Genomic DNA, 13625 nt, shown 5'->3' with positions numbered 1-13625 from the left:
AGAAGGGCGGCTGCGCGGAGGGAGGCGGAGGAACCGTCATTTCCCCCCTCGGAGCCTCCCTGCCCGCCTCCCCCGCAGGCCGCCACCCCCGCCAGACACGAGCTGGGCGTCCAAGCGAGGCTCCCGGTCCTCGACTTCCCACCGCCCGGCCGTTTCTGAGGGGACTCCGGAGCCTTCTGAGGCCTCCTCCGATCTCTGCGCAGCCCTCAGGGCGGCGGTTCCTGAGGGAGGCGAGTTCGGATCCCCTCAAGAGGCTTTTCCCCTCCGTCTCCACCGACGGTTTCTGGGCAGGAAGGAGTGGAAGGCGGAGAAAGAACCGCCTCCGCAGTCCTTGATAGGGAGCCATGGAGAGGGGCCTTTTGCTCTACTACTCCCAAGCCCATCATCCCCGCCCTTCCCCCTCCCATGCGTTCCTCTTTCCCGCCCTTTCTGCCATCCTGGTCCTTGGCCCCAAATCCACCAGGGGGCGCCCGCCAAGTAAACCCAAGCCACGTGACTGTATTTTCTCCTACTACTCAACTTGAACAGCTTAGGAAAGTTTTACACTGTTTCAAAAACCCTTTGAGCATCGTATTACAGTCTTGTTTACAGAGTAATAGCAATCTACTATTACAAAGAGCAATAATTTCCTCTCAGTCAACAACAGCATTAACCCTTTCCTCGCAGACTCTTAATACTACCTCATTACTTTAATCAATCACTGATTGACTCATTACCTCAAAACTTACAACTTTTCTACCTCATCACCTATATCAACGGTTAGATAATCAATTTCTATAAAATATTTTATTAATTGTTCAATTGATTTATGGTCCTAATTGATTAGTGTGACTAGAGTGTTTAGTGCAAATAGTGTTATTACTGACTAGTTGAAAAGATCAATATGCATGTAATTTAATTGAATAGTAAAATCAATGATTTAGTGAATTTAAATGAACAGTGTGATTAATGATTAGTGTAATTAATTGATTAGTGTTTAGAATATTTAATTGATTAGGCTGATTGTTGCCCAGAAATATTATCTGACTAGAGAGATTACTGCAATTGATGATTGATTGGTGTGATATTGTTCCATTAATTAATTTAATCAACGTACCATCTTAACAAACCTACCATGACAAAAAAAAAATCCTATGCCAAAGCACTACCTACAGAGAACATAATCCCCACCAATGATCCACAAGACTCCTGCACATGCCTTAAATGCTACAAAAATCTAAAGGATAATGAAAACTCCATCAAATGTTCTCTGTGTAAGAAATACACTCATCATGACTGCTTGGGATTAACCAAGCAATTTATTCAATACCTGGAATCATCCAATGAGTTTCTATATTACTGCAATTCATGCAAACCCAAACTGGATCTGTTGGAAAGAATTGATACCATTGAAACCATAGTAGCATCCCTGGACGCATGCAAACCCAAACAGGATCTGTTGGAAAGAATTGATACCATTGAAACCACAGTAGCATCCCTGGACGCCGTAAAAGAAAGAATATCCAACCTTGAAAAAAAAGAAACAACGCAAAAACCTGAACTTCCAATAGCTACAAACCACCTCTCTACCCAACAACCACAACCCAATCCAAAACCCAATCCACAAATAAGCACAACCCAGACAAATATTGATAACCCAATCCTCATCAGAGAAGCTGTTGAGCGTGAACGGAAACGTCCAAACGCCATCTTATTTGGTCTAGAGGTCACCAATAACAATGATGACATCACAACTGCCCGAAACATCATCAGGGATTATCAAGCATCAACCATCTCCGCTGATGAAATACTTGACATTTCACGCATTGGCCGAGAGCTCAATAACAGTGACGGCTCTGTAGCCCCACGCCTGTGCAGAGTCATTTGCAAAAATGAATCAAGCAAACGTAAATTCATTTATACTATAAACTCACTCGCCAAAACCAACACCAACCATAAGAACCTCCGTTGCCGCCCTGACCTAACCATACAGCAACGTGCCCGCTCCTGTGTACTCCGCATTGAACTCAAAAACCGTCTAGACAATGGAGAGAAGGACCTGTACATTGACTACCATGCTGACTGTATCAAAAGTAAGCCACGCAACCCAATACTCAGCTTTTACCCTCAACCACAACCCTACCTCAACCGATCCACCATCACCCAAGACTAGGCACGCACGCCCCCAACTACCTCAATTCCAACTACTGCCGGCCTTAAATGCAAACTACTCAATGCAAGAAGCCTCGTGAATAAAATACCTGAATTTCTCATCCTCCTAAATATGGCTAACTTTGACATTATATTTGTCTGTGAAACATGGCTCAATGCATCTCTCCCCGACTCCATTACCACAGTAAGAGACTATCATGTTTACCGATCAGATCGTGAAAATCGTCGAGGAGGTGGTGTTGCTATCTTCTATAAAAAATCCTTACATCTAAAAAATATCCAAGTTACCCAGGAGCTTGCTCTTCCTGAGACCATCATCTGTGAACTATCCTTAAATATCACAATTTGATTCTTACTATGTTACAGAGCACCTGATTATGACATCGAACATGTAAACAAGCTAAATACATTACTAACATGGGCTGCATCCTGCCCATACCCTTTTATCTTTCTTGGTGATTTCAATCTACCTCATATTGACTGGACCCTAAATGATTGTACAACTGAAATCATACACACAACCTTCTACAATGCTATTACAAATCTGGGACTGGAAAAACTAGTAACCAACAACACTAGACTAAACAACTGCCTCGATCTCATCTTCTGCAATAGTTTGAATTTAATTTATGGAATACAAACTAAAGAACCCTTTTCCAGTAGTGACCACAATATGATTGACTTTTGTCTCAACATACGTCCACACAAAAATCACCACAATGATGTAATCCCCAATTGTAACTTCAAAAAAGGCAATTATGATCTTATACACAACGATCTCTCATCCCTTGATTGGCAATCTCTATTCACTGGATGCAATACTGTTGAAGACCATTACAACATATTTTTACTTGAAGTCAAAAGAGTCATCAAACTATATGTACCAACAACAACTCCCAAAACAAAACAAAAAAGCAGATTACCCATATCAATAAGGAAACTTCAATCCAAAAAGAGATCACTCTGGCGGAAAAACAAATCTGGTCACGTTGCCAATTTCAAAAACCGATACAAAAATTTATGCCACCAGATAAAGACCGAATGCACCAACTATCACATTAAACAAGAGGAAAACCTTCTAAGCACCAATTCCACCCGTGCTTTTTACAATTTTGTAAACAACAAACTAAAAGACTCAAGGTCCATCCCTCCTTGATAGGACCTGATGGTAAAGACTGCAACGACGACACCATTAAAGCCAACATCTTTAACACATTCTTCGGCTCAGTATTTGTAAACAGCAATGGATCATGCCCAGTATTTCCTAGCCGTACTACAGATAACAACAATGATCTAATACATATCGATTTCACAGAAGACAATGTTGAAAAAGCACTACGCAACCTTAAACCATCTCTATCTATTGGACCGGATGGAATATGTGCCTACTTCTTAAGAAAGCTATCCACTGCCATAGCCAAACCTCTAAGCATAATCTTTGAAAAATCTTTCAGGACCAGCTCCTTGCCTAACCTATGGTCACAAGCCACAGTCATCCCCATCTTCAAAAAAGGGAGACCCAAGCCTAGTTGAAAATTACAGGCCAATCTCCTTATGCTGCGTCACCTGTAAAGTCATGGAATCAATTATTAACCAATCCATCATCCTTCACTTAGAGACAAATAACCTACTCTCCAATAAACAATTTGGTTTCAGAAAAAAACTATCCTGTAATCTGCAACTCTTACACTGCAAAAACATATGGACGACACAACTCGACCAGGGCAAAGCAATAGACGCAATCTACATAGACTTCTGTAAAGCCTTTGATTCAGTGGTACACGACAAACTACTCCTAAAAATAAAATCCTATGGTATCTCTGGACAACTGAATAACTGGATAGAAGCATTCCTGTCAAACAGACAACAAATGGTCAAAATCGGGAGCGTACTATCAAATCCAGTACCTGTCAATAGTGGTGTTCCCCAAGGCAGTGTTCTAGGACCAACTCTCTTCATACTCTACATAAACGACCTCTGTGATCATATTAAGAGCAATTGCGTTCTCTTCACTGATGATGTAAAGCTGTTCAATACCACAGACAATACTGCTACCCTACAAAAAGATCTTGACTATGTATCAGAGTGGTCAAACAAATGGCAACTTCAAATCTCAACAAATAAATGCTCTGTCTTACATATTGGCAAAAAAAATCAGAAAATAAAATACAAGCTGAATAGTCAAGATCTTGTTGATGACCCAAGCTCTGTAAAGGACCTTGGAATACTCACCTCTAATGATCTAAGTGCTAGAGCCCACTGCAACTACATAGCCAAAAAGGCATTAAGAGTTGTTAACCTAATCCTACGTAGCTTTTTCTCTGGTAATATCACACTACTAACCAGAGCATACAAAACATTTGCTAGACCAATACTCGAATACAGTTCATCAGTCTGGAACCCACACTCACGTATCTGATATTAGCACAATTGAGAAAGTCCAGAAATATTTCACAAGAAGAGTTCTCCACTCCTCTACTCGTTGTAGAATACCTTATGCCACCAGACTTGAAATTCTAGAACTAGAAAACCTTGAATTACGCCGTCTTCGGTCTGACTTAAGCATGGTATATAAAATCATACATTGCAATGTCCTACCTGTCAATGAATACTTCAGCTTCAACCATAACAACACAAGAGCACACAATAGATACAAACTCAAAGTAAACCGCACCAAACTTGATTGCAGGAAATACGACTTCAGCAATAGAGTGGTCAATGTCTGGAATACTCTACCCGACTCTGTAGTTTCTTCCCAAACCCCAAAAACTTTAACCTTAGACTGTCTACTATTGACCTCACCCCTTTCTTAAGAGGCCTGTAGGGGGCGTGCATAAGCGCACTAACGTGCCTACCGTCCCTGTCCTATTGTTTCTCTTATTCTTTTATTTTTCTTATATGTACCCATTTCATGTATTCACAACTATGTATACATTTATACTTATTATCTTGTAAACAATTGGCAAATCAAATAAATAAATAAAATAAATAAATAAAAGTGAGGGGAACTGCAGGCGCTTCCCCATTGGGCCACTGGAGGGCGAACGTCACGGCTCCCTTCCTAGAGGGGCCGAGGCAAAGGAAGTGACATTTTTCAGCCTTGCCTCTCTAGGACGTCGCACTCGCTCTCCTCAACTCCAGAGGCGCCGCAGGAGGCGGAGCGGCTGCGGGAGAGTTTGGCGGGGGTGATTATCTAGAAGTGCTCCAGGTGAGGAGGGGGCTCTTCCCGGGTCCCATGCTCCCCAGCCGCCCTCTCCATGCGACGGGGGAGGGGAGGGTGGGCCTAGCGGAGACCCAGCAGGAGAGGAGAGAAGCCGGAGGAGGAGGCAGAATTCGCACCGGGCTCCTCGAGGGCCCGATCCTGTCTCCGGAGGGGAAGAAACGGGGGGCTCTGCAGCTGCCTCCTTCCCGGCCCTGTTCAGGGGGCCCTGGGCCCTGCGCTGGGAGGAGCTGCTTGCGGCTGCGGGCAGGTTGGGGAAGGGGGTCCAGGGCCTGAATCCCCCTTTCTGAATCTAGGCGTTGGTTTTTCTCTCCCTCCCAGATCCGGAACCTCGGAGCCCTCGGCAGCCTTTGCAAGCCAGGATTTCCTCTGTGGGGGAAGGAAGGAAGGAAAGAAAGCAAAAATACAGCGGAAATACCCGCAGGGATCTGTCCTGCGGCCCCAGAAATGGTTCCATGAAGGAAGAGGCCCCTGGAGACCCCGCAGAGTCCCTGGAGCCTTTGGAGTTGCTCTGCCGGAGAGAGAGGAAGGATGGAGACACCCCCTTTGGCCAAGGAGGGGAGTGGAAAAGGCCCTGTGGTTCTTCAGCCTGGGAGCTCTGGGGAGAGCTGGACCAGAACTGGGCAGAAGGTCCTGCAGGATGGTACCATCCTCCCTTCAGAAGTTCCGCCCTGGACCTCCATCCGATGCCTGGAAGCTGAGGGACCCCGAGGACTTTGCAGCCGACTCCATGACTTATGCAGGCGATGGCTGAGGCCAGGAAAGCACAGCAAAGCCCAGATGCTGGACCTGGTGGTTCTGGAGCAGCTTCTGGCTCTTCTGCCCCCAGAGATGGAGGGCTGGGTACGGGAGTGTGGAGCAGAGAGCAGCTCCCAGGCAGTGGCCCTGGCGGAAGGCTTCCTCCTGAGCCAGGCGGAGGAGCAGCTCCAGTGGCAGGTAGGAGCCTTGAGGGAGCTCGGAAGGGAATAAATAGAGAGAGTGTTTGAATGCTTCACCCCTCCTTCCCAAACTTCTCCCACATTGATAATATGAGGCAGTTCTCCTGTTCTTGTAGGACATTGTTCCATTGTTTTTTCACCCAGCCACACGGATGGATATTGGGGACTTTGAGGTTGTGTTCCAAATACAAGAATCCACTTTGTGTCATGTGATGTTCATTAATTCTGCTTCTTTCTTCGTTCCTCCTATTTGAAGTGCTGCACTGTGGAGATCAGAGATCCTGAGGGAAAGAAGAATCCATCAAATCCCCCTCAGGAGCTATTTTTCAGGAGGATCCCTTGGGAAGATCAAAGTCAGGACACCTCAGGAGGTAATGGAAGATCCTCCAATTCCCCATCTGTCTTACCTTCGTTCTCTCTTCTCTCCTATAGAATACCTCCCCCTATTTTGTTAATTATGCATTTTGAAATTATTTATTCCTTACAGAGGAGCAAAGAATGAAGCTTTCTGGTTTTTATGACGGAGATCAAACAGCGATTGAACCTCCAGATCAAGTAAGGAAGGGAAAAGATATTAGATTTTTATTCTCCCTTCAGGAAGTGGTGTGGGTGTGCAGAGGGCTTTTTCCTTCTATTACCAACCCCCTTGTTTGTCCTGGATTATTTTTGTGTTCTTCCACAACATGGGGACCAGAATAGCAGGTTCAAGTTGCTGTCGGCCAGCATAGCTTCCTCTACTTATCTTGTTCTGCTAGGTTCTCCTCCATCTTGGAGTTTACAAGAAGCAATTTTTAAAAAGTCCTTCAAGAAATAGGAATAAACGTATAACAGTGGCAGGAACTTCTAGAGACCCAATTTTTTTTGGTAATTCTTTGACTCGCAATTGTGCAAGGCTAATGAAAAATAAATAAATACATTGCCACATGACCATTTTTAAAAACCGGGTTCGCACAAAACCATTCGGGCCACTGTATTTTGCACCAACTGGGGCCTCTAGATGCCCTATGTAGAGCACATTGCAATAGTCAAGACAGGAAGTGACTAGGGCATGAGTGCCTGTGAGTAAGGACTGTTGGTCCAGGAAAACGTGTAACTGGCGCACAACCCGAAGATGCACAAAGGCCCTCCTGGCCACGGCTGCCACTGCTCTTCAAGTAGGAGTCGTGAGTCCAGGAAAACTGCTAGATTACACACAGGGTCTGTTTGGGGTAGTGCCACCCCATCTAAGACTAAAGGTGGCAATTCTACCTGAGCCAACAAACCCCAAGCCCAGAGCCACTCGGTCTTGCAAGGGTTTAGTTTCAACCCGCTGCACCCCATCCAGCCCCTAATAGCCTCCAGGCACTGCGAGAGGGAGGACACAGCAACACTTAAATCATCACGGGCCGAGACATACAGCTGAGTATCATCAGCATATTGGTGATACCTCAGTCCATGTTGAGTGATGATCTCACCCAGCGGTTTCATATAAATGTTGAACAGGAGCGGAGAGAGTACTGTGCCCTGCGGAACCCTGTAAAGCAGTGGGCGAGGGTTGGATCTCTGTCCTCCTAGCAACACTGACTGAGAGTGGCCTCAGAGGAAGGAAGTGAAACAGGATAGCAAAAGCCTCCCATTCCCATCCCCCGAAGCCGCCCCAGGGGAATCCCATGGTCGCTGGTATCAAAATTACTTTATTAAAAGGTGTTGAAGGTTTTGCAGAATCAATCAATTTGATAAAACTTCCCGAAATATTTCTTCAATAAAAGCAATTTTCAGATTTGGCCATTTTCTCACCTAAAATTAGGACTTGTATGACACACAGCCACTTAACTTAGTGCATATCTCTGCTTTGGGAATTTGGGAACAACAGAATGGAATAACAGAATTGGTAGGGATCTTGGAGGTCTTCTAGTCCAACCCCCTGCTCAGACAGGAAACCCTATAACATTTCAGATAAGTGACTGTCCAATTTCTTCATAAACACCTCCAGTGTTGGAGCACCCACAATTCCTGGAGACAAGTCATTCCACTGATTAATTGCTCCCACTGTCAGGAAATTTCTCTTTACTTGTAGGTTGGTTCTCTCCTTGAATAGTTTCCATCCATTGCTTCTTGGAACACTGCTATCATATCACCCCCCTGGTCCTTCTTTTCATAAAACTAGACATCCCCAATTCCAGCAACCGTTCTTTATGTTTTAGCCTCCAGTTCCCTAATCTTTTTTTGCTGTTCTCTGCACTCTTTCTAGAGTCTCAAGATCTTTTTCGCAACCAAAATTGGATGCAATATTCCAAGTGTGGTCTTACCAAGGCATTATAAAGTGGTACTAACACGTCATATCATCTTGATTCTATCTCTCTTAATGCAGCCTATGATTCTGTTGGAGTTTTTTGGGCAACTGTAGCATAGTGCTGACTCATGTTTAAGTGGTTGTCTACTAGGACTCCAAGATCCCTGTTGCATTTACTATTGTTGAGCCAGGTATCACCTATTCTATGCCAGTGCATTTGGTTTTTCTTTCCTAAATGTAGAACCTTACATTTCTCACTGTTGAATTCCTTTTGTTAGATGAGGCCCAATCTGTCGATCCTTCTATATCCTGAGCTTATCTTTTGGATTGTTGGTATTCCTTTCAATTTGGTCTTGTTTGCAAATTTGATGAGTTCCCCTTCTATCCTCTTGTCTAAATTAATGATGTGTTGTGTTCTTGTTTCCATGTCCAGGAGGGTCTTGTGTCCTTTGAGGAGGTGGCTGTGTATTTCTCTGAGGAGGAATGGTCTCAGCTGGATCCTGACCAGAAAGCGCTGCATTCGGAAGTCATGCTTGAAAACCATAGGAATGTGGTCTCTCTGGGTAAGAGTTTTCTAGTCTCCAGTCAAGAAGAGAGATTATAGTTAGTTTTTTTATTTAAAAAACACTAATCAAATATCGTCTCCTGGGAGGAGGAAGGAAAGTATCTGGCCTTGTGATGCTCCAAGGAAGGAAAGAGTCAATGTCTCTTTGCTTAGATGCTTTCTGTGCCATTTCTTATCTGCATTTTTCCATTTCTATTTGAACTTATCTGTGGAGGCTGAAAAGAATGATGTGTGCTTTTATGTGTCTTCTGGAGGTTGTGTGGGAGGAGTGTGTTGTCATTTGTCCTCTGAAACCTCCAAAATTGTGTGAGAACAGAGCTTTCACCCCTAGGCCGTGGAAGAGCACTTTCCCAATCCAATTCAAGAACAAAGACCTCATGCAGTGTGACTCAGAGCATTCTAGGGTACAGGTAATCCCCGAGCTACAACAGTTCACTTAGCAACAGTTCCAAGTTACGACCAGCCCTCCCCCAAGTACTTGAGCCCCAGTTCCGAAATGAGTGTTGCAGCACCAGGGCTGTCATTCACACTTAAAAATGACAGCAGAGGCGCTTCAACAAAATTCACCCTACCTATGCCCCCACCCCATCCCCTGCTGAGATTTACCTTGCGATTATGTGCCGAGCCGTCGGTTCCTTTGCCTACTTCAGTGCATTTGCAGAAAAGAGTCCTGAAGTGGTGAGAGATATGTAAGATCAGCAGTGGGAAATCTAACTCTATTGATCTCACGTGATCTTGCACTACAGTGCTTTAGGCCTCTGTTCTCTGCTAATCAAGGCCTGCACGAGATCCAGGGAAAAATGCTTTTCAAAGAGAGGGAAGGTCTCTTCATTTTCAAAGACTTTTGCCCTGGATCTCATGCAGTCCTCTATTCTTAAAATAACACAGACGTGAAGTACTGCGGTGTGAGATTAGTAGCCTGAGATCTTGCACTGCTGGTCTCGTGATCTCGTACTAAAGTACTTTAGGCCTCCATTCTCTGCAAAATGACGCCTGTACCAGATCTGGCCAAAGAGCCCTTGCAAGCCGATGAGACTTTGGGGCAGCGAAATAGCCATTCTTGAAGCCTCCCAGCCTTTCCAGTCTCAGCACAAAGAGCGTTTACAAGGCACTGGGAGGCTTCAGCAAGGGATTTATCTCCAAAGTCTCATTGCTGGGATTAAGGAAGAGGCCCAGTGGGGATCCTGCCAGATGGACACCATGGAGCAGCTGCTCCAAGGTACACCAGGGAAGAAGGAGCTTGTTTCAAAATTGTTTCATTTCTCACAGGTCTCTGCTGAAATTAAGCCACCCCAATAAATCTTAAGTTTTCTCCTAATTCCTCCTTGGATGTTTCCCCTGATTATTCCTTAACTCAAAACTGACTGAGTGAGATTTGCACATATATAGATAATTGTAAAGTAAGAGATGTTGTTCTAGATATTTTCAAAGCTATCATGAATACAGGAATCATGTCTGTATCATACCACTGTAGGCATGCAAACATACAACCTAATGGGATTTCAGAGAACTTCAGAAGAAATTTCACTTGACTTTCTACATTTTGATCTTTTTCTCTAACCTTGTTATCATTTTCATTTCGCTTTTGCTTTGAAGGTAATAATGGGCAGGAGAATCAAGATTCCTCTAAACTGTTCCAAGTGATCAATGCTAAAGACGGAATGGAGAAGTTTGGAATTCGAATGCAATTCAAAAGCCACGAGAGAAACCAGTCAAAGAATTGGAATCAGGGAAACTCAACTTCCAGTGATGGGACATTAATTCTTTATTTTGGAAAAAACTTCCTTACATCTCAAAAAGTGATTGACACAAAAGAGAAGCCTTATAAATGTTTGGAATGTGGAAAATGTTTTAGAACAAGCAGGGAACTTATTATCCATAAAAGGATCCACACAGGGGAGAAACCATATGAATGCACAGAGTGTGGAAAGACTTTTGCTCATAGCAGTACACTTACTATCCATAAAAGGATCCACACAGGGGAGAAACCATATAAATGTATGGAATGTGGAAAGACATTTGCTCAAAGAGGTAATCTTATTTCCCATATGATGATCCACACAGGGGAGAAACCGTATAAATGCATGGAGTGTGGAAAGATGTTTACTGATGGCAGTGGGCTTAGAAGCCACAAAAAGCTCCACACAGGAGAGAAATCATTTAAATGCATGGAATGTGGAAAGGCATTTGCTCAAAGAGGTCATCTTATTTCCCATAAAAGAAGCCACACAGGGGAGAAGCCATATAAATGCATGGAGTGTGGAAAGACCTTTCCCGAAAAACGTAATCTTACTTCCCATAAGATGATCCACACAGGGGAGAAGCCGTATAAATGCATAGAGTGTGGAAAGAGGTTTGCTCATGGCAATGGACTTATAAGCCACAAAAAGATCCACTCAGGAGAGAAACCATTTAAATGCATGGAGTGTGGAAAGACCTTTGCTCAGAGCAGTAGCCTTAAAAGCCACAAAAAGCTCCATACAGGAGAGAAACCATTTAAATGCATGGAGTGTGAAAAGACCTTTGCTCAAAGAAGTAATCTTATTTCTCATAAGATGATCCACACAGGGCAGAAACCATTTAAATGCATAGAGTGTGGAAAGACCTTTGCTCAAAGAGGTCATCTTATTACCCATAAGATCATTCACACAGGGGAGAAGCCGTATAAATGCATGGTGTGTGGAAAGACGTTTACTCAGAGCAGTGGACTTGGAAGACACAAAAAGCTCCACACAGGAGAGAAACCATTTAAAGCGTAAGGAAATAACTTTGCTCTGAGCAGTAGACTTACTGTCCACAAAAAGATCCACACAGGGGGAAAGCCCTTTAAATGTATGGAGTGTGGAAACACCTTTGATCAAAGAGTTACAGTGGAACCTCAAGTCAGGAACACTTCTGTTACCGACCAAATCGGGTGACGACCAAAAATTTGGGGAAATTGTTGCTTCTGGTCACGAACAGATCCTTAAATGCTGATCTGTACAGCTGCAGCGATTTGTCCTGCCATGGCAATTTGCTCTGCCACACATGCCCAGAACTGTAGGGGCATGCACAGTCAATCTTGCTTCTGTTCACAATGAAATCAGGTTGTGACTGAAGTCCCAGAACGGATTACAGTCGTGACCTGAGGTTCCACTATAATCTTACGTCACATAAGGTGATAACACAAAGGTGAGAAGCTGTATAAATGCATGGAGTGTGTAAAGACATTTACTCAGGGGAGGTCTTAGAAACCACAAAAAGATCCACTCGGGAGAGAAGCCATTTAAATGCACGGAATGTGGAAAGACTTTTGTTCATAGATGTAATCTTATTTCCCATAAAAGAAGCCACACAGGGGAGAAGCCATATAAATGCATGGAATGTGGAAAGAGTTTTGCTCAGAATGGTCATCTTCTCATAAAAAGATTCATGCTCGGGAGAAACTATATAGCAATAGCAATTCCACTTGAGTTATCTACCACTCCACAATGCTTTACCACACTCTCTGAGCAGTTTACAAAGTCAGCATATGGTCTCCAATAATCTGGGTCCTCAATTTAACGACCTCAGAAGGATAAAAGACTTAATCAGCCATGAGCCAGTCAAGATCAAACTTCTGACTGTGAACAATTAGCCTGTAGTACTACATTCTAACCAATGACCCACGTCTATAGATTTGTATGTGTATGCATATTGTGTCTGTGATGACCCAGGGTGGGATACAAAATAAAAGTCACAAAAACAGGTGAAGACCCTTTTATTCCTTCACTTTGCTTCAAAGCTCCAAATATCCATCCATTTTTTTATTGGGTCATGAACAAGATCGGCATGGAAAGATTCCCTTTCCGCACTGATTTCCCCTTGGGAGCCATTTTTTTTCTTCAGTCCGCGCATGCGCAGTCGATCGTGCTTCCCGTCACAACCAAATCGGGTTGTGACCATAGTCCTGGAACGGATTACTGTCACGACCCGAGGTTCCACTGTATGCAGTTTCTCACAAAGGAATTTACCTTTGACACAACTGACAAAACTGTCCAGACAAGTTTGGATACAGTAGACTTTGTTCATCATTGGAAACAAATTTGATTCACTGTCAATGTATGACTAATTGAACCCACGATTTCCATTATAAGTTGTGATGGTCGTAAAGTGGGTCTTCACTTTAAGACCTTTTTTGTGGCAGACATTAAGTGAACCCTTTGTTCGCTATGGAATAGTTTTGATGGAAACCAGCAGTCAACTTTGATTTATGGCAAAAGCTTTATAAATCATGGTCACATGATTGCAGGGCATTTAAAATGGCTGCCAAGATGTTGTGGCCCGCTGGCGGCCAAGGAACAGGCAGCAGAGTCAGACAGTGAGGAGGTTGGGGAGGAACATGGGACAGTCCTGGAGGCTGAGGAAGACCCGGAGGAGGGCTCTGCATCATAGGCATAGATGGGGCCAGGGCAGGCCGGCAGTCAGCAGCTGCCTTCAGAGTTGGACAGCAGTGAGGTG

The 13625-nt window shown here is 43.9% G+C and overlaps 2 protein-coding genes across 2 annotated transcripts in view; one reads left to right on the top strand and one right to left on the bottom strand.

Annotated features, from left to right (window-relative positions):
• The window catches only part of LOC113429654 (uncharacterized), a 219888-nt gene that overhangs the window by 79707 nt on the left and 126556 nt on the right, over positions 1–13625 (bottom strand). The window lies entirely within an intron of this gene.
• Positions 5208–12872, top strand: LOC113427354 (uncharacterized). The gene is given in 6 exon segments (XM_087953501.1): positions 5208–5359; positions 5693–6307; positions 6566–6680; positions 6797–6864; positions 9015–9144; positions 10743–12872. Coding segments are annotated over 5 exon segments (2040 nt in total). The 5' UTR covers positions 5208–5359; positions 5693–5902; the 3' UTR covers positions 12065–12872.

The sequence above is a fragment of the Notechis scutatus genome, chromosome 2 (genome assembly GCF_049901735.1).
Source record: "Notechis scutatus isolate UNSWTSFEM ecotype Mainland chromosome 2, rNotScu1.2, whole genome shotgun sequence".
Lineage (NCBI taxonomy): Eukaryota > Metazoa > Chordata > Lepidosauria > Squamata > Elapidae > Notechis > Notechis scutatus.
The sequence above is the reverse complement of the archived record's forward strand: the minus strand, read 5'-3'. Positions and strand labels throughout refer to the sequence as shown.